General features: G+C 44.2%; 1 protein-coding gene across 5 annotated transcripts; it reads right to left on the bottom strand.

Annotated features, from left to right (window-relative positions):
• Positions 1-4344: 4344 nt before the first annotated feature.
• stil (STIL centriolar assembly protein) lies at positions 4345-19834 on the bottom strand. 5 transcript variants are annotated; one of them, XM_021603433.3, is made up of 17 exons: positions 19252-19834; positions 18821-18906; positions 18581-18688; positions 18192-18307; positions 17808-17995; positions 13913-14169; positions 13723-13806; positions 13414-13500; positions 11476-11626; positions 10777-10886; positions 10388-10508; positions 9262-10245; positions 9024-9153; positions 7979-8216; positions 7451-7604; positions 6849-7168; positions 4345-5741 (listed from the first exon to the last, which is right to left on the bottom strand). In XM_021603433.3, exons 2-17 carry the CDS (start codon positions 18829-18831, stop codon positions 5057-5059), a joined length of 3744 nt encoding a protein of 1247 aa, XP_021459108.3. In that variant the 5' UTR covers positions 18832-18906; positions 19252-19834; the 3' UTR covers positions 4345-5056. The 5 variants fall into 5 exon arrangements, with proteins under 5 accessions (XP_021459108.3, XP_021459106.3, XP_021459107.3 ...); XM_021603431.3 differs by having other exon boundaries at positions 19203-19828; XM_021603432.3 differs by having other exon boundaries at positions 19237-19802.
• Between the last annotated feature and the right edge of the window lie 1588 nt (positions 19835-21422).

The following is a 21422-nucleotide window of genomic DNA, read 5'->3' as shown; positions in this document are numbered from 1 at the left end:
AGAGCCCCAGTTCATTAGTTCTCCTCCACCAAACTTTACAGTTGGCACTATGCATTGGGGCAGGTAGCTTACACCTGGCATCTGCCAAACCCAGATTTATCCTTTGGAGTGCCAGATGATGAAGCGTAATTCATCACTCCAGAGAACGTGTTTCCACTGCTCCAGGGTCCAATGGTGGTGAGCTGACGCTTGGCATTGCGCATGGTGATCTTAAGCTTGTGTGTGGCTGCTCGGCCATGGAAACCCATTTCATGAAGCTCCCAATGAACAGTTCTTGTGCTGACGTTTGGAACTTGGCAGGCAGTGTTTTAACCGAGAACAGACGATTTTTACATGCTTCAGCACTTGGCGGTCCCGTTCTAGGAGCTGCCTAAATAGTGACACCTACTGGTATATGAGGGGTTGTGCATTACAGTGAGAACACTTCTACCATCCAAATGCCTACTTTGATGTAACCTGCTTACCACTGAAAAGAAGCTGTGTTCTTTTCAGCCGACCTATCATAACAACGCATTTAGACATTGATCAGCTTCAATACTCATTTGCGTAGACTACCTAAATAACATTGAATAGTTGAAAGTAAGTCTTACACAAGCTGTATGTGAAAGTAAATTCATAGTGAGGTTGGTTTGATGAAGGCTATATAAACATCTGATTTGCCCGACAAAGGACACCATCATTTAAACGTGTAGCTAGGTATACTATCGTTCATCCATGGATGACTGGATCATTGGAAGTTTAGAAATAGTTACCATTAGTCTTATAAATAGGATGCTAAATCCATTATATTAATAATACACGTTTATCTTTGGATATTGTCTTGTATATGAAGGATGGTTAGCTGATTTCAAATGTAATCTACAAGTTATTAATATGTTGGATTCACATCTGCATCTCAACCAAAAATCTAAGTTGAAGAATAGGACTAAATCAAATCAAACTTTATTTAAAGTGCATTTAAAGTTTGATTTGATTTAGTCCTATTCTTTAACTTGGATTTTTGTTTGAGGTGGAGCTGTGAATCCAACCTATCAATAATCTATTTGTAAACAAACTGATTGGATAGTATATCTACTCAATTTTATGAATAACATATATCCAAACGTTAAAGTTTATTATTAACAAAATGAATTTGGCATCCTAATTATGTGGCTAGTGGTAACTACTTCTAAACTACCAAAGATCCAATCAACCATGCATCATGTTGATGGTGTCCTTTGGGCAAATCAGATGTCAATGTAGCCTACATAAACCCAACCTTACTTTGAATTTACTTTCACATACAGCTTGTACAAGAACAGTTAGAAGAGTTACTTTCAACTAGGCAATGTTTTGGTAGTCTACCCAAATGAGTATGGAAGTTGATTAATGTCTAAATGTTGACATGACAGCTCAGCTGAATGAAGCACAGCTTGTTTCCAGGTGTAGGCTTCTGGATGGTAGACTTGTTGTGACTGAAGTACATTTTGTTACGTTACAGCCACACAATACCCCATAATGACAAAGCGAAAACAGGATTTTAGAAATGTTTGCAAATGTATTACAAATAAAAAACAAGAATACCTTATAAGTATTCGGAACCATTGCTATGAGACTCAAAATTGAGTCCAGGTGCAGCCTGTTTCCATTGATAATCCTTGAGATGTTTCTACAACTTGAATTGGAGTCCACCTGTGGTAAATTCAATTGATTGGACATGCTTTGGAAAGGCACACACTTCTATATAAGGTCCCACAGTTGACAGTGCATGTCAGCGCAAAGACCAAGCCATAGAGATTATCTGGTCTGATGAAACCAAGACTGAACTCTTTGGCCTGAATGTCAAGTGTCATGTCTGGAGGAAACCTGGCACCATTCCTACGGTGAAGCACGGTGAATGGCAACATCATGCTGTGTGGATATTTCCCACAATTCTATTTGGAATTTCAACATATACATAGTTGCTTATGTTGAAATTTGATTGACGTAACAACCTGTGAGCAGTGATGGAATAAGTACCCGATTGTCATACTTGAATAAAAGTAGCAAAGTAAAAGTAAAAGTTGTCAAAAATATAAATAGTAAAGTAAAGTACAGATACCCCAAAAAGATATTTAACTAGTACTTTAAAGTCATTTTTCTTAAGTACTTTACACCACTGCATGTTAGTCAGGTTAAATCAATGTAATTAAGTGAAGTTTTATCCTAACTTCAAAGTTTTACAAAGCTGGTTGAAATGAGATGAAAACAATACCGGTTGTTGATATTTTTTAATTGCAATGTATTTTCTGTATTTCCACAATATGCTGACAAATAGTTTTTTTTAAAGTGTCCCAGAGTTGAGAATATGAGAGGCATATCCAGAGACCAAAAAGCTGAACAGATAACCTTTTTGATTTGCAGGAAGGGGAATTGCATTGAATCAAATGATTAATTTACAATTCTTTAACACCATTAAGCGAGGTGCCCTAGTGATGTTGATTATGTCATGATGTCAATTATGCCTCGACATCAGATGTGTATCAGCTTTGGGCTCTGAATTCAGTGGTACAATATTCAAACAAAAACTGCAAGAGGAGAATTCTTTGATTAGAACTTAATGTCAACATATAATTCTAATTCTTATCATATCGATGTCACAAAGGTTAAATGTTTTGGAATGTTTACCGTTACCGTGCAAACCTGTTTGTTAGCTCCAATTCTACATGTTTTAATGTAAAATTCTCATTATCCTTTTTGAAAATGAAGAAGGCAATTAAAAAATGGTTTCGAGGTTGGTGTTTTTTTTGCTTTGTGTGCTGCTGTAGCACCAACGAGACCAAAACCAGGACAAGAAATGGAAGAAAACAACGAAAGAACAAAGAGACTGAATTTATTGAATTGACAGACCTTGGGAAAAACACTTCAGTCAATGGACCATGCAAACGATCTGGCACAACAAAGAAGGAAGCACCTGAAACATTGAAAATTGTCACTCCAACATCAACAAGCAGCAAGATCTCAAATAATATCTTGAGCAAAGAGTCACCTGGTCACCTTTCTGTTGAGGACTGTAAGGCCCAGCCTTTTTACCCAACCAACCATTCTCCGCAAGAGGAGAACCCACTTATTCTCCAGTCTGGTCCATTGCTAGATTGCACAGCTGATCATTGGCCATACTTCCCTCCAAACCTCCTGCCCCCACCACCCCTGGAGCAAAAAACAACCATGACCAAGATATTTGGAGATCTCACTCTGCTCCAGCCTGGTCAGTCCATGGGAGATGCCTGGAACACTTCAGACATTAGGTAAATATTATTACAGCTAATACTGCATTATGGTACTTGTATGATCTTTTCATTTAATGACCCAACAGAATTCAATAGTTCTGATTTCCCTTGATGACTAGAAGCAAGGTCCCATACTGTACAATGACAGAAGAGTTAGCTACAGCACATAGTTTGGAACCAAACCAGGAACAGGGTGTTATGTCGTGTGTGTATCCTATAGAGCGGAAGAACCTCGTTGTCTGGAGGTTGTGAAAAACCTGACAGGCCTGTGGGGCAGCAGTGTGCAACGCCAGCCTCATCCGACGTCACCAGCCAATCACCTCAGCCCCGCCCTGAGCCAGTATCTGGACTCCACCACCACACCGATGACCTTTGACCTCCAGAAACTGGGCCTGACCTCTGATCTCATGGAGGTGCCTGAGGAGATGTTGTTTATGGAGGTGTGGGACCTCGGTGAGGGCGCAGGGGACCAGCGCTATAAGGCCAAGTGGGAAATTACCGGGACGAACAGCATTGTGCTAGACGAGGGCACCTGGCTGCAGAACGATGACAACTGGTGAACCCACACATGAAAGACTATCCTGTTGGGTGAACAATTATCATCTTACGATTCATAAGTGTGTGAATACATTAAAAGACTATTCTTGCATTCCTTCTCTTCTTTAATCCCTCCAACATGCATTACAAAAAGGAAGAGCAAAACGTAGATCTGGTAAGCAGACGTCACATTTCTTTCTCCACAGGTGCAGGTATAGGATGACTATATCTGAGCTACTCTTACTCTGTGCCGACATGCTGTTTGCATGTGATTAACCACATTTTCCAGAGCCCAGCTCTAGCACAGATTAGCAACATTTCACAATTGAAATCACTAGTATGTCTGTTTATTCTAGATATGCCTGATGTGTGACATGGCAGATTTTTTGAAGAGCGGTGAGGCGAGGTTAACAGTGGGAAGTCTGTGTCAGAGGGGTGTGAAATGACTTCAGGGATAGAAGTCTGGGTTGGGGAGGGACAGTAGAGGGCTAACTAAATAGAACACTAAAATGTAAATTCACAAAAGAAAGAGAACCATCTGTAGAAAAAGTACAAAACATGAATCAGGTACATATTTATTGAGGCAATTTTAAATAGAAAGTTCAAGTTGAGACACTTGAAATAATGCTCAAGACATTTCATGTACAAACACAAGAAAAACAATATAGCATGAAGGAAACTTAGATATTTACAACATAAAAAAGGAAAAGGAAAAATTTGGCATGAATTTAGTCTGTTTCACCATGTAATCAGACTTTTAAAAAAAATCCCAACTTTGACTAAATAAATAGGTACACATCAATTACCAGGAGATTGGGTATAGTGGTTATCAATAAACGGCCAAAACGTAAATTAAATAGCTTCAACAAATGGTTCAAACAATTGGCATCCATTGCATGTTGAAAATCAAAAGCCCTTTAAATTAAAATAGAGAAAATGACCTGGCTGCCACCATTGAAGAGCTAAATCATAACACTACACCCAAGTGGTAGTAGAAGAAGGACAAGAATTTTGCTCGTAAGACCAAGAGCACTGTCGTGATTCACTAAAAGTCTCTGTTCATCAGTGGTCACAAACAAATGTATCCATTACAATGAGCACCATGAAGATTAAAATAGAGGCATTAAAAAAACGAAATGTGTAAACAAATGTATGGAAGCATTAAAAAACCTCTTACTAAGAAAACAAGCAAACTGACAAATCCCAATGGATTTCGACAATACATTTCATCTGTCATTTTGAGTTCCCTTTACATTAGTTGCCGTGGTCCTTTAGAAGAGTTTCGGCAGCTGTCGAAGTCTACTTAGGTCCAAGAAATTTCCCATCGACCCTTCTGGTTGAGGACACTCCCTCTGCATTTCTCCTAAAGATGGCCGCCATTTGGCGCCATTCTCTTTCTCCAGACTGTGTTTGGCGCCGCGGGCCAAAAGCTGCATTTTAGGACGCAAGTCTCTGAGTAGCTGACTTTGAGAGTCTGCATGCAGCGCCTGGAGGTTGACAGGGTCGGAGTGGGGCAACTCATTGGTGATGTTCTTCAGAACCCTCACTCTTTGCCCTTCTTGTTCCTGTTGAACATGGAACTGTACAGTGTATCCCATCTCCGATAGCTCCTCCTCACTCCCGCTCCCCTCTATGAGCCCGTACCTCTTCATGTACTTGCGGGTGGCAAAGGACATGTTGTTCGGAGATAGAATACTGCTCAGTCCCATGGCGCTCTTCTCCGTTGGGGGGTTCTCTGAGAGCAGTGTGCAGGGGCTGAGCCTGGGAAGGGCCTTGGGGGGCTGTTGACCTCCCCCTACAGAGAGCCTGGAGAGCTGCTGGTCGCTCAGGTATCGGAGGGCGATGGCGTTGGCCTCCAGGCTGAGATCCACGCTGCCGCCCCACATGCTGGTCGCCGTCGACTCTGGGAGGGTCAGTCTGCTGATGACCGCCTCCGGGTTGATTCCGGCCAGGGTACTGGGGAGAAGGAAACGGGAGCTGCATTTACAATCAAAGCTACAGGAACACCTTCTGCATAAGGGAATGATGTCGAACTTACATGACAATGAGCCAGAAAGTAGGAGAATCGGCCATTGTAATAGCCCCTATTGTAATGTTAGAATGGCTGTAACCATAATCAAGGATGGAAAAAGTACCCAATTGTCATACTTGAGTAAAAGATACCTAAATAGAAAATGACAAGTAAAAGTCACCCAGTAAAATACTACTTGAGTAAAAGTTGAAGTACTTAGTTGTAAATATACTTAAGTATCAAAAGTAAATGTAATTGCTAAAATATAATACAAAAATTATTTCAAATTCCTTACATTAAGCAAACCAGATGGTGCCATTTTCTTGTTTAACATTTTTTTATTTACAGAAAGCTAAGAGCACACTCCAACACTCAGACATCATTTACAAACGAAGCAGGTGTTTAGTGAGCCGCCAGGGATTCTCTCTTAATAATTGGACCATTTTCCTATCCTGCCAAACATTCAAAATGTAACGGTGTAGCGGAAAAAAATAATTATTTTCTTTAGGAATGCAAACTGGACAGTTTTATCTCAATCTTCATTCAACGACTCAATCATGGACACTCTCACTGACAGTTGTGGCTACTTTGTGTGATGCATTGTTGTCTCTACCTTCTTGCCCTTTGTGCTGTTGTCTGTGCCCAATAATGTTTGTGCCATGTTGTGCTGCAGCCATGTGTTGCTACCATGCTGTGTTGTCATATTCTGCTGACTTGCCATGTTGTCGTCTTAGGTCTGTCTCTATGTAGTGTTGGAGTCTCTGGTCGTGTCCTATACTTTATTATTTTATTCATTTTTAATCCCAGCCCCCGCAGGAGGCCTTTTGGCAGGTCGTCATTGTAAATAAGAATGTTCTTAACTGGCCTAGTTAAGAAAGTATTTTTACTTAAGTACTTTACACCACTGATACTAACAGGTCCATGTTCCGTGACTGACACTTCCTTCCCAGTCCTACTGCTAGGTGGCACCATTGTTACACCATAAGACTACTACATCTATGACCTATGAGCAAAGATAGTCAAGTAAACCTGAAACGTCAAGGCAAACATACCTGGCACTCTCCACAGAGCTGCGCCTGATCTTTCCCCCGGGGTCAGCAGAGTCCAGGTCCACGTTGACCCCTAGCTGCTGCAGCTGGCGCAGTGTGGCGTGGAGCACCTGGTCCCTTCCTTTTGGCTGCTCCCCTCCTTTGGGCGCCGGCCTCCGGGAGCTGACGGGAACAGGGCTAGGGGACGACTGCTGGGACTGACAGTGGGACACTTGTCTAGGGGACAAGCTGTGGCTCTCCCGCCGTGGGTACGAGGGCCTTTGGTCTTCTTCCTCGTCGACCTCCTCGTTCACTGATCCCTGGAGGCGGCTGTTCACTTGGCCCTGTGGAAGGATGAAGAACGTCAGATCTTCATTGGTAAAAGCGCTTCTCGTACGTTTAGTTCCAAGCGACAGAGTCAAAAAAGGGATCTCACAGGACGGAGGCTGGCCACATAACATGTTGGATTAAGCGTTTCACTGCAATACTAGATTCTGTTGAAACATTGCTCCAAAATAAAGCATACCAGAATGAAAGACGGTGCAAATACAAACACATAGACTAATCACTTGGGGCCGTGCTCATAAGTGTTTCATGGAGAAAGAGCCTATAAAGAGCACTCTTACCAGTAGATCCTGATAAAACCGCTGATCGTCCATCGCCCTGGACTCCTCACTCTTGGTGTCGTCTCTCTGTGGAGACTGGGACTGGTAGTACATGCTGGCACTCTCCCCCAACACCGGACTCTGGAAAGAACAGTCTCCAAATGCTGACTGAGTCCTGCAGGAAATGCACAATAAACACAATGCGGTTCATAGTCCGGTAAAAATAAATTCACTGAAATGGCCACGAGGTGGCACCAGTGTTCCGATGGTGAGCCGTCACAGTTGGTGGGATCACACGTCTGATGCCAGTTGTGAGGGCTCACCCTATCGTGGATATTTTCACATCGTCCATGTTCTTCGTGGCTGGGTTTCAGATTGAAACTATTCCTTTCAATCATTCAAGCCTCATTCTTATGTGAGTAAAACGGTGTCAACTACGACCATTACTTTCTTGCATTCTTCCAGTCAATTCAAATTGAGGGCTGGGCCAATGTAAAAAAAACATAAAAACAAGTGCTCAGTTTGAAAAGCAGCCAACCGTTTGCTTACCTCTGGTGCGTTGACTGATTGGCTGGTGAGCCTGGCACCCGTCCCTGCCGGACCCCGCTCTCTTCTTCCGAGCCACCTATGTGCCTGCTGTGGGTAAGGTTGGCACTGCCAGAGCTCCGACTAGAGGAGGCCCTGCTGCCATCAGGAGCACCAGGCCCTCTGTGCCACTCTGGCCGTGGGCACTCCTCGTCATCGCGAGCGGGGGCATGGACTGGGACGCCCCAGAAGAGACTGGCACCTGAAGAGGAGGGAAGAGATGAAGTTAGTCAACTAAGGGTGTGTCCGTAAATTCACTCTGGCTATCTCGTCCAATTTCAGAGCACTCTCGTCTGAGTGTGCCAGAGGGCAGAATAATGAATTTACAAACACGCAACACCGGCTGAATATTACAGGGGTCAGTAAACGTTGGTAAAATAAAAATAAATTTAAAAAGTTATTAAATTGTTGCCAGCAGCACAGTTAGTCACCAACGCTCTAGATAACCAGCTCTGCTAGGGCAAGTAAAATGGTCAGAGTGAGTTTCTCTCATTTGTGTCTGGAAGTAGCTAGCCAACATTAGCCAGTTAGCTTGGGTGCCGTTGTGAGGAATGCTCGGATCAACCCTACTCCTCGGCCAGAGCGTCCAGTGGGCACACCAAACGCGAAACACCTAATTTACGAACGGACAATCTGACAACACTGAATTTACGCCCAGAACGCACACCAGAGTGAATTTACAAACACACCCTATATGGTATAGTAAACAAACAAAAAAACTCCAAAAACAGTTACACAACAAAAGAGTAATCATAGGTGTATTGATACTGGGTAGTCCAAATTCACTTTTTCTATTCAGGAGACTTGGAGAGAAAAGAAAAGGCCATGTTCTCAGCAGATCTCAAATGAACCATAAGTGGGAAATACGATTTGCACAGTGTTTCTGGAGACTAGAGCGTCACACAGTCTCGCAAAAACGAGTGACAGACATAGTACTGGATCAAAATGCAGTGGATAGACAAACTATGACTATCCACCATGTATAAGCAGTGATGAAAGACTCTAGTACCTGTGCCTACAGCGATGCTAACACTTCTCTTGGTCTGTTGTCCAGGGGAGGTCTGTGTCTGGATGACTGCCTGCTCAGTGGATGGAGATGAGCTCCCCCTTTTCCCTTGGGCCTCAAGTAGCTTCTGGATCTGAAATCAACAGGTTAAGAAAGATTGAGAACCCCTGTTCTAAAGCTTTAAGATTGTGTCATTTGATACAGTGTCTGATATCCACAATGACACCGTGGAGAACCTGACCTGGGCCTGCAGTAACTTGAGCTGCCGGTCTTGGTCCACCAGGATTCTATAGGCGTCAGAGGCTAGGAGGTTCATAGGCCCGTCCAGGGGAGAGAGAGAGGGGGTTGCCTGGGCATGGCAACACTGGTTCTGACAGGCGGGGGCTTGAAGCTCCAAATGGCCCCTGGGAGAGCAGGGCCCCTGAGAGGGGAAGTGGTGTGTGGTGGGGGGGCCCCCGGTGAGGCACGCTGGGCTGTAGTGAAGGTTTGTTTGGCGAGAGGTGGGGGGGTTACTTTCAGAGTTGGAGCAGAAGTGCCCACCCGGGGTCCCTGAGGCCCCCTGCCAGTGGTTGGGGTGGTACAAGGGGGTATGGTCATGTTGTTGGAAGGAGCAGCACCCGCAAGGCTGGTTCAAGTTGGGATTGGGGGTGCTGTGGAAGTGCTTGGGATGGACTGGGGGCTGTTGGTGAGTGGGCATGAGGGCTGGGGTTGGGGGGGGACCGGGGCTGTGCCTGGGGATGGGTTGTGGCGAGTTTCCAACAGGGGAGGCCCCTCTGTGAGAGGGGCGACCTGGGGTTTGGTGGAACTGCCTGGCCTGATGGACTGATCCATTGGGAGAGGAGCCAGTCTTTGGAGAGGAGGAGGATGAAGTAGAGGCAGACGACCTCTTCCCAAACTGCGGAGGGGCTGAGTTCCTGCTGGAGGAGGGGGGCCAGAGAGGTGGTGGCTGCTGCCCAGGGGTGAGGGAAGCTCTTCTGCTGCCTTTGCCCTGGGAGGCCATGGCAGGGGTCAGGGGCCTTCTAATGGGAGGGGGGCCCCCGAGGATGGTGGGACCCTGTTCTGAGGGTCTGGCAGCCCAGGGGTGGAGCTGGTGGGAGGGAGGGGCACTTCCTCTGTGCTGCAGAGCTGGGAGGGGAGGATGAGGGCGACCCATGGTCTTTCCATCCAGGAAACTGCCGTCCATCACTAGAGAGAGCTCCGGCACAGAGGGGTGGACCTGCTTGGTCTGAAACAAAAAGGTATAACATTTACAACAGACCCTAAAGTATAAATAGACTGCTTCAAATGAAAAATAGAGCAACCTCCTCTGGTTACAGCAAGAAAAATAAAGAGACAGACACCAAAAGAGAGAGAGAGAGAGCACTGACCTGCTGGGTGAGAGGGTGTGGGTTTGGGGAGGGCCTGGGGGAGAGGTCCTCATCCTCCACTCCAGAGTCATGGTCGCTGATTGACAGCCTGTCCTGCGGAGAGGCTGCCACTGACGCAGGGCTGAGGGAGAGAAGAGGACAGACACCGTCAAAACACTGGTGAGCCCATTGTCTAATCAAACACACAGCAATTCCTGTGAAGTCATAAAATGCTGTTAGAGGATCGTTCTCATGAGTTTAGTTAGTAGTTAATAACAAAAGACTAATGATTCTTGTCACCCAACACAGACAAAAAGCCACCACACACTGAGACGGCATCGAGTCTCAATCCACTGCTCCAGTCGAGGTAATATTGTTACAGCAGATGCTTGAGAGAAGAGCTTGTATACCTTGTTAAGGAGACACGGGACACCAGTTCCCTGAAGAACTCAGCCTCACGGTTCTGGGTCTCGGCACTGAGCTCAAACTTCAGAGTACAGCCCTCGGACATCTCTACATTCTACACAGACAAGGAACAAAAGAAAATGAAGTCTCATTTTGACGTGGATTATCCACCTTGTATAAATTATGTAATCGCCATCCTTAACACCTGCCAGCTTAACCCGGAAGCCAGCTGCACCAACGTGTCGGAGGAAACATCGTTCAACTGGCGACAGCCTGCAGGCACCAGGCCCGCCACAAGGAGCCGCTAGGGCGCGATGAGCCAAATAAAGCCCCCCTGTCCAAACCCTCCCCTAACCCGTACGTACGATGGTGGGCCAATTGTGCGCCGTCCTATGGGAGTTCCTGCCACGGCCGGTTGTGGCATGGCCCGGGAATGAACCCGGGTCTGTGGTGACGCTTCTAGCATTGCCTTAGACCGCTGCACCACTCAGGAGGCCAATAAATTATTGTTGTAATAGCAGGTAAAGGCCACTAGAGGACTTTTCATACTACTAAGCTGAGCCAAAACAAGCTGAACTGCACCGACCTCCTTATGCATCGACAATAGTTGTTGGAACCATGTTGGTAAGCTCAATGTGAAAGGGAAATGTCCGAGCATGGTTCAGGTTGGAGCGATAGAGTGAGTCAGGCATAAGTGTACCTACCTGGTAGAGAGTGAGTGACTCGGTGCTGGTGAGCAGTTGAAAGGTCATGTCCTGCTGCTGCCCACTACAAGGCTGAACCTGGTAGAACTCTGGCTCCCTGTGGGTCAGTGAGTACAGCACCACAAGGAACGCACCGCCCTCAGACATCACCCTGGAACACAACAATAAATCAGGGGTGTGTTCATTAAAACATTTTGAAGTGAGAAGGTTGCCCAACTGAACCAATAAGAACACTGATTGATGTAACGGTGTGAAAATGTTGTGTAACGTTGCAGATAGAAATCTCATGAATAGAGCTGTCTGACAAATCCCTATTCTACACATGTACAGTGCATTCGGAAAGTATTCAGACCCTTTGACTTTTTCCACATTTTGTTACGTTACAGCCTTATTCTAAAATGGATTACATTGATGGGACACACACACACAATATATACACACAATACCCGATAACGACAAAGCAAAAGCACGTTTAGAATTGTTTGCAAATGTATAAAAAACACAGACATCACATTTCATAAGTATTCAGACCCTTTACATAGTACCTTACTGAAGCCCCTTTGGCAGAGATTACAGCCTCGAGTCTTCTTGGGTATGACACTACAAGCTTGGTACACTTGTATTTGGGGAGTTTCTCCCATTCTTCTCTGCAGATCCTCTCAAGCTGTTCGGTTGGATGGGGAGCATTGCTGCACAGCTGTTTTCAGGTCTCTCCAGAGGTGTTTGATCGGGTTCAAGTCCGGACTCTGGCTGGACCATTGACGGACATTCAGAGACTTGTCCCAAAGCCACTCCTGTGTGATCTTGGCTGTGTGCTTAGGGTCGTTGTCCTGTTGGAAAGTGAACCTTCACCCCAGTCGGAGGACCTGAGCGCTCTGGAGCAGGTTTTCATCCAGGATCTTTCTGTAGTTTGCTCCGTTCATCTTTCCCCTCAATCCTGACTAGTCTCCCAATCCCTGCCGCTGAAAAACATTTCCACAGCATGATGATGCTGCCACCATGCTTCACCATAGGGATGGGGTCAGGTTTCCTCCAGCTGAGACACTTGGCATTCAGGCCAAAGAGATCAATCTTGGTTTCATCAGACCAGAGAATCTAGTTTCTCTCAGTCAGAGTAATTTAGGTGCCTTTAGGCAAACTCCAAGCAGGCTGTTGTGCCTTTTACTGAGGAGTGGCTTCCGTCTGGACTCTACCATAAAGGCCTGATTGGTAGAGTGCTGCAGAAATGGTTGTCCTTCTGGAAGGTTCTCCCATCTCCACAGAGGAACTGTGGAGCTCTTTCAGAGTGACTATAGGGTTCTTGGTCACCTCCCCGACCAAGGCCCTTCTCTCCCGATTGCTCAATTTTGCCGGGCAGCCAGCTCTAGGAAGAGTCTTGTGCCTCAACACAATCCTGTCTCGGAGCTCTACGGACAATTCCTTGGCTAAGGTATCCATTATTCATTTGTAATAAATGTGTCATTATGGGGAAGTGTGTAGATTGATGAGTAAAGAAAATTATATAATCCATTTTAGAATAAGGCTGTAATGTAACAAAACGTGGAAAATGTCAAGGGGTCTGAAAACTTCCGACTGCACTGTACAGCTAAAGCTAACCTTCAATAAGCACCCATGGACTAAAAATATTTCATGATTTGGTAAAAAAACAAAAACATCTTAAGCATAGAAACCATAATTCATAAACATCTATAATAATTTAGAAACACTTGAAATAATTTATTCATGCTTATTCATGAACGTTATTACAAAGTGCCTAGCCTGTAGGCCCACATCAGTTGTGCTTCAACCAACGTCTGTGTTTGTTGCTGTATGTTTGGGATAACAACCATAAAACTGTTGGCTACAGCACAGAGTATGGAGCCAGACTACCTTCAGCCAAGTGAGAAATGACAGTCAGGGTGCTTTTGCAATATGTGAACAGATGGGCATCCCACTCACTTGTCATGGAGGGAGGAGCTGAACAGGTACCTCAGACACCAAGCCCACACCTGGGGGTTGTAGATGTGGGTGACCCCACTCAACCATCTGCCACAGACAACACCACAAGCACGTCAACCAAACTGTACACTACTGCTAATGAGGTGGCACACACACACCCGCCCCCAACAGCTTGAGTACTATAAGGAAGGATAAATCCTTTTGTGGATCAGATTATCTCCAATGAATGGAGTCCCCCCCAAGCCCGCACATCCAAAATAATAACATATGTTTGCCGAAAAATATAATGTCAATGGAGGGCATTCTTACACTCCGACCAGTGGAAGAGTGTAGGCCTTCGGGTCAGACTCCAGTAGTAGCAGCAGTTTCCGGGTTTGATCCATGGTCAGAAAGCTGAACAAAATGTAGACCAGAGGGATTAATTAATAACAGCGATAAAAATAAATGATTGGCATGACTTGTTTAATATGTTATTCCATGTTATGGCCTTAATCCTTACCCTTGTTTGCGGCTGGCGCTGCTGTGTAGGGGCTGGGTGAGGCTGGCCGTGCTGCTCAGGTTCCTGGCCAAGGCAGTGGGGATGATGGGCACAGGCCGGATGGGCACAGCGTCCAGCGTGTTGCCGGGGGCGGTGGCGGCCCAGCGCAGGCAGAAGCCCAGGCTGTCACCTTGTTGGAAGCAGCTGAGGTGGGCTCGTAGGGCCAGCAGCTTAGACAGGTCCAGGGACTCCCGGCTGCTGCAGCAGTGCTGGAGCATCTGAACAGGTAGGGTGGGAGGGAGGATGGCGACATGGTTTAGGGCTGTTTAAGTTGAGCACATTCCACGGTCGCAGTTCCAGGGCACTGGATTAAAGGTTTCCCCTGGTGGCACTGGTGCCACTAACCTTTTCAGTTATATTGGTGGCACCAGCCCATGATTTGGTCGCATAAATATACAGTGCCATGCGAAAGTATTCGGCCCCCTTGAACATTGCGACCTTTTGCCACATTTCAGGCTTCAAACAAAGATATAAAACTGTATTTTTTTGTGAAGAATCAACAACAAGTGGGACACAATCATGAAGTGGAATGACATTTATTGGATATTTCAAACTTTTTAAACAAATCAAAAACTGAAAAATTGGGCGTGCAAAATTATTCAGCCCCTTTACTTTCAGTGCAGCAAACTCTCTCCAGAAGTTCAGTGAGGATCTCTGAATGATCCAATGTTGACCTAAATGACTAATGATGATAAATACAATCCACCTGTGTGTAATCAAGTCTCCGTATAAATGCACCTGCACTGTGATAGTCTCAGAGGTCCGTTAAAAGCGCAGAGAGCATCATGAAGAACAAGGAACACACCAGGCAGGTCCGAGATACTGTTGTGAAGAAGTTTAAAGCCGGATTTGGATACAAAAAGATTTCCCAAGCTTTAAACATCCCAAGGAGCACTGTGCAAGCGATAATATTGAAATGGAAGGAGTATCAGACCACTGCAAATCTACCAAGACCTGGCCATCCCTCTAAACTTTCAGCTCATACAAGGAGAAGACTGATCAGAGATGCAGCCAAGAGGCCCATGATCACTCTGGATGAACTGCAGAGATCTACAGCTGAGGTGGGAGACTCTGTCCATAGGACAACAATCAGTCGTATATTGCACAAATATGGCCTTTATGGAAGAGTGGCAAGAAGAAAGCCATTTCTTAAAGATATCCATAAAAAGTGTTCTTTAAAGTTTGCCACAAGCCACCTGGGAGACACACCAAACATGTGGAAGAAGGTGCTCTGGTCAGATGAAACCAAAATTGAACTTTTTGGCAACAATGCAAAACGTTATGTTTGGCGTAAAAGCAACACAGCTGAACACACCATCCCCACTGTCAAACATGGTGGTGGCAGCATCGTGGTTTGGGCCTGCTTTTCTTCAGCAGGGACAGGGAAGATGGTTAAAATTGATGGGAAGATGGATGGTGCCAAATATAGGACCATTCTGGAAGAAAACCTGATGGAGTCTGCAAAAGACCTGAGACTGGGACGGAGATTTGTCTTCCAACGAGACAATGATCCAAAACATAAAGCAAAATCTACAATGGAATGGTTCAAAAATAAACATATCCAGGTGTTAGAATGGCCAAGTCAAAGTCCAGACCTGAATCCAATCGAGAATCTGTGGAAAGAACTGAAAACTGCTGTTCACAAATGCTCTCCATCCAACCTCACTGAGCTCGAGCTGTTTTGCAAGGAGGAATGGGAAAAAAATTCAGTCTCTCGATGTGCAAAACTGATAGAGACATACCCCAAGCGACTTACAGCTGTAATCGCAGCAAAAGGTGGCGCTACAAAGTATTAACTTAAGGGGGCTGAATCATTTTGCACGCCCAATTTTTCAGTTTTTGATTTGTTAAAAAAGTTGGAAATATCCAATAAATGTCGTTCCACTTCATGAATATGTCCCACTTCTTGTTGATTCTTCACAAAAAAATACAGTTTTATATCTTTATGTTTGAAGCCTGAAATGTGGCAAAAGGTCGCAAAGTTCAAGGGGGCCGAATACTTTCGCAAGGCACTGTGTGTGTGTGTGTGTGTGTGTGTGTGTATGTGTGTGTGTGTGTGTGTATATATATATATATATATATATGGTGGCACCACGGAATAGGAAAATGAGTAGTGATCTTATAAAGTCATACAATGCTTTATTAAAAAGTGTAATAGATTACTGAGATGTTAGAAGTAATAACTTATTTATTGAATACAATGTCCAAACAGGAACGCACGATTCAAGATATTTTGATATGCAACCTAATCCAGTGATTGTCAACCAAATTCATGTCAATTAGGCTAATATTGTTGTACTTTACTGTCAAAATAGGGCTACAGAATATTATTTTTTGTTCAATAGAGGTGAATTTGCCTTAATCTTTATGTGCACTAATATTAAATACAGGCCTAATTAAATTCATGCCAATTCACCAGCTGCGGAAGTGGGACCTCAAAACACATTAGCTAGTTAGCTAATTTTAAAGTGGGTCGTTCTAGCCCTGAATACTGATATGAGCCATATATCACAGGTATGACGCAAAACTACTTGTTCTAATTACTAGGGCTGACCCCATTTAGTCGACTGGTCGATTGTTTAGTCGATAGGCTGTTTTTCGACAAAGAGTTCTTTAGCTGAGCATTTAGCTAAAATATAGAATCATGGTGTACAAGACACCGGTCTGATTCGCACATGGGGATGGCACAGTCCATCACTAAAACATGTGCTACTGAAATTGTACATGGTTATACTACATAAGAACACTAGTCAATTATATTTTTATAACAAATGCACTTTCTCCCGCGTTGGATAGTGGTCTCTGTCCACAGTTCTGAAACATCAGCGCATTGTTGAATTGCCGCTTTTTCCTAGACCATGTTGCTATGTGCATAATAGCAAAGTTACCCAGCATATTGGTGTTGAGAACAATGTGGCAGGCAGCAGTGGAGTTAGGAGATGAGAAAACAGCCCTTGCTTTAATTGTCTAAGAATAGCAAGGAGAGAGGAAACCAACTTAAATACACTGAACAAAAATATAAAAACGTAACATGTAAAGGGTTGGGCCCATGTTTCATGAGCTAAAATAAAAGATACCAGAAATTGTCCATCTAATCCTCGTAGGGTAAGTTGAATACCCCTGCACTGGAGTATCTTTTCAATAGAATGGATCATCTGTGGAATAATGCACTTCACGGTTTGACCAAAACATGGCTTTATCTGCCCCCCAAAATAGGTTGTTTTGATTGAGGTGACCAGGTAGAAAGTGCAGCTTGCACCAATTTGACCAATTAAAAGCTAAACGTGACTAAATGGTCACCGTCTGGAGCCCTGGGTTCAGTAATTAGCAACACCTGTTGCTGACAGGTTGCAATAACTGCCAACTTAGGAGTAGAGGGAGTATGCTCCTTCTGTTATCCAGGCAACAGAAGAGGTGGGCCATCTTGTTAGGCAGTTAAGAGGGTGGGTTGAAATGAACCTACAGTTGGGACCAATGTAAATTCCAGTTAGAAAACACAGCATTGTAAGAAAATACGGTAACGAGTGGTTAGAGTGCTGGGCCAGTAACCGAAAGGTTGCTAGATTGAATCCCCGAGCTGACAAGGTAAAAATCTGTCGTTCTGCCCCTGAACAGGGTAGTTAACCCACTAGGCCGTCATTGTAAATAAGAATTTTGTTCTTAACTGACTTGCCTAGTTAAGTTTTTTTTTTTTTTTAAGTGTATCTGCTCGTATTCTGGTAAGCATAACCTTCATTTCATAACATCCTCATAAAACCAACTTCATCATACTAATCACACAATACATAGTTGCACAGTGTTATATGAGTGATGAGGCCATTTACTTTCAGTGCAGACATTAACATATTCATGTTACCTTAAAAGAAATGTGGAAGACTTCTGCCGAGTGAACCATGGTGTCTGTAGCAGAGACCCCCTGTGTTTCCAGCACACAGGGCACCAGGACGTCCCCAGGCATCAGGGCAGTGGGCACCTTTCCAGAGGAGCCAGGCTGCCCCCGGCCTGGGTCGAACCGGTCCAGTGTTAATGTCACACCCTCTTCATCTTGGAGAAAGAGTGGAGAGAGAACAGAGGGGCAGTTGAAATATAAAATATTCAAACTTAGATTACTTACTTAGCAAGCATATCCAAGCAATCATTATCATGAGTATAAAATAATTATTTTCCATCTAAAAACATGTTTGCTCTTTCCTCTCTAATTTTTTCAAAATTTGTCATGAAAAAAATGAATACTTCTCACCAGAATCCACAGCAATAGTCCCCAGCAAGTAACAGCTGAACTCAGGCATGTTACTCTGTCGAGCATGGCGGTGGGCCAAGCGAAGAGTTTTCTCCACAAGAAGTAGCCGGGGATTTCTGTTCAATAGAAAACAGGTTTTCAAGTAGTGAAGGCAGAACATGACCAAATAACAATCACAGGTTGTTTTTAAATAGTCTCCCTCGTATCCTTTCTTTCAACTGAACTGATTGGAGAGAATTAAGCAGATGAAAGCAAGCCCGACATATTGCTTTACATCCGGCCAAGATTTCTCAAATCAGTACAGACGATGGGCTGGAGATGAGAAAGCCACTGTGTACTACCGTGCTGCATCCTAAGTAGTCACTGTCAAAGAGAACCCAGTAGACTACCTGTAATAGGAGAGGTGGAGGCTAACCACATCCCCATTAGGTGTGGGGTCCCATAGGGCTACTTTGGATTTGGGGAAGGTGAGGGCAGCAAGCGCATTCTCTGGTGACCTGTGGTATGGTTAACAATGTCAAATACTGTCAGACAAACTTCCCAGTGGGAAATCTAATTATTCCAATACAATTACGAAATAAATGAGAAATGTACCAGGTTTGATATATGCAAAGGAAACATGTACATACCTTGTTGCCATCTTCAGATTATCTGGTTTGTAAACATTGTCCAAGACGTGAGATGGCAAGCCTTTCAAATTCACCTGAACACTCGTCTGTGGACAGGAAAGGCGTTCTGTCAACAAGAACTGGCTATGACTCTGAGGCCAACACTTTGACATCGTTATGTCAAGACCAAACACCGGGTAAAATCTAAATGTGTGTGCATGACACCATGCACATTTTCAAGCAATTCACTGACACCAAAATACTAGCTGGCAACGTAACATTAGCTAGCTACTGCAGTTAGCTAGTTAAAAGGACTTTAGCCACCTGGCAAGTTTAGAAAATGGCACAGCTAGCTAACGTTGCTGTAACTACCTAGCTAACGTTAGCTCAAACACCCCGTTACCTATGTCAGTCCAATTTGTGACCATAGCACATACAGTAATATTCTTCACCAAACGTAGCCAGTTAACGAACTAGCGATCTTATGGGTTGGCGTGCCACCGAGTCGTGATGGCTGCCTGAAATGTTCGGAGAACTGTCTTCAAGCCGCTGTCCCTCAACTAAGACTTCCTCCGCGACAACATCAAAGCAGTCATATCCGCGGTAAATCCACACTTTCTCGGTCTTGTTTCGTAAAAAAAAAAAAGTACTTCACCTGGCAGCGACCTAGCGTCGCATCGAATGAATCCCTTTCCGCATTGCTAGCTAAACGCAGAACACAAACGTCCTTTGCGATAAATCAAACGTAATTGATTATGGCGCTGTTTCCAGGTTCCAATGGCGGGGCATGAAATCCAGCCAATAGAAAGCTCCGTTTCATGGCTGCCATGGCTCCAATCAGAGGAACTGACAATATCCCCCGCTCAGCCCATCCAGTCCTTTTATCGTAATGGCGATGCAGTACACGAGTCTTGTTGAGGTCGCAAAGAATATGAAATAGCGATAATGCTATATGCTACACCGTACATCAAGTCTTGCAACGATGAGCTACGTTTTTGATACTGACAGCCATTTGAATTAAACAAAAACAAAAACACAAGGGGGCGCAATTATACCAGGTTATACAGTAATACACACAGGCATTTTGCTATGCCACAGACATCCCATCTTTATTGACAAAAGCACGGCAGGCAAACTAAATTACTATGCCACATCAAATCAACCACAAACATCAGTATCATTTTCAAACCTAATCTTTCACATGATGCTTTTAATTTGTAGATAGTATAAGTCACAGAAGGGCTTTTCCAACATGACCACCATTCACAGAAGCACAGTGATGCTCCATCCCGCTTGAGGGGTTGTCATGATGGTATTCAGGAAAGAGCAATGTAATATTGACTTTGCACAAGAGCTTGGTCTGACAGAATTTAGGCTATTACAGAATTGGCCGTAAGTAATCCTGCTCCCCTGTACACCCAAACATCAGCTGGGATCAGCAAGGGGTTTGACATGACATCATCACACATTTGACTCAGTAGAACTCATTTTGACCCTGATAGAAATAATCTCTAGTCCGTCCATGCTTCATTCACTCATGCTGGCTGAGACCAATGGGTTCCAGGTTGAAGTGATTGCAACAGCGTCTAGCCAATGGCTGGCCGTCATGGATTCATTTTGCCCTAATCCATTTCAGTTCAGAGGAGATTAACAATCCAAACCAATTGTTGATATGCAGAGAGAGACTGTGTGACAGAGAGCGGGGGACAGGAAGGAGTACTGTGAGGAATTTCACATGTGAAGATGATTGAGGTACCCCATTCTGTTTAGTGAGATATTTTGGGAATTTAGACTGTCATGGAGCCTGAGGGAAATCAGCACACTGAAGAAATGCATAAATAGGTAACTTCTCACTTTTTCACATTATTAACTGGATGTACAGTATGTATTGTATTGCCTCATCCTTTTTTATAACTATTTTATATTTCACTTTGACATTTTTGTCTAGAATTTGGCCTAAATTGCTCAGTGAGTATAAAGAGTATAGTTGATGATTGTTGGGATCCAGAACACCTGTTGTCATCAATGTGTAATGAAAAAGTAAGGATTTGAGAGGTCAGGTTTGTAACAATGTAAGGGGATCCCAGATCTGTGCTCAGGGTCAATCACTTCTTCAGTCTTGATGAAAAGCTCCGATATCAGAGCATCCTCGACTGTCTACTCCCATAGGCATTTTAAGGCTGTCAGATGCATACAGTTATGTCTGGCTAGCAAGGCTTTTAATATCATCTCTGCAAGGCACTGCAATTCTGCTTTTCCTTGAAACCCCCACAATCTGAAAAGCAGTGTTTCAACATGAAAGCTTCAGACACCATCGACTACTTTTTCTCTGGCTAAACTGGACTATTTCTCCAGCCCACTGGCAGAAATGAGCTCATAGTCTTGCGTTACTCAGAGAACCCTGTCAACTCAGGAAACACAGGCATAAACTGTTGCTTTAAAAAAATACTGAGATAGTCGCCATTACACTACCAGTCCGGTACTCAGACTGACAGTGTGTAAACAAACACCAGACACATATGTTGGCTTTATCCCAAGGTGGAGATTCGTCTTTGGGCCATACTTACAGTACTTATGAGGCATAGACATAGTCCTGGGCCAATTCATGGTGGTCCTAGATGTG

This window comes from Oncorhynchus mykiss, chromosome 5, assembly GCF_057628025.1.
Source record: "Oncorhynchus mykiss isolate SJ-2025 chromosome 5, ASM5762802v1, whole genome shotgun sequence".
Classification (NCBI taxonomy): Eukaryota; Metazoa; Chordata; class Actinopteri; order Salmoniformes; family Salmonidae; genus Oncorhynchus; species Oncorhynchus mykiss.
The sequence above is the reverse complement of the archived record's forward strand: the minus strand, read 5'-3'. Positions and strand labels throughout refer to the sequence as shown.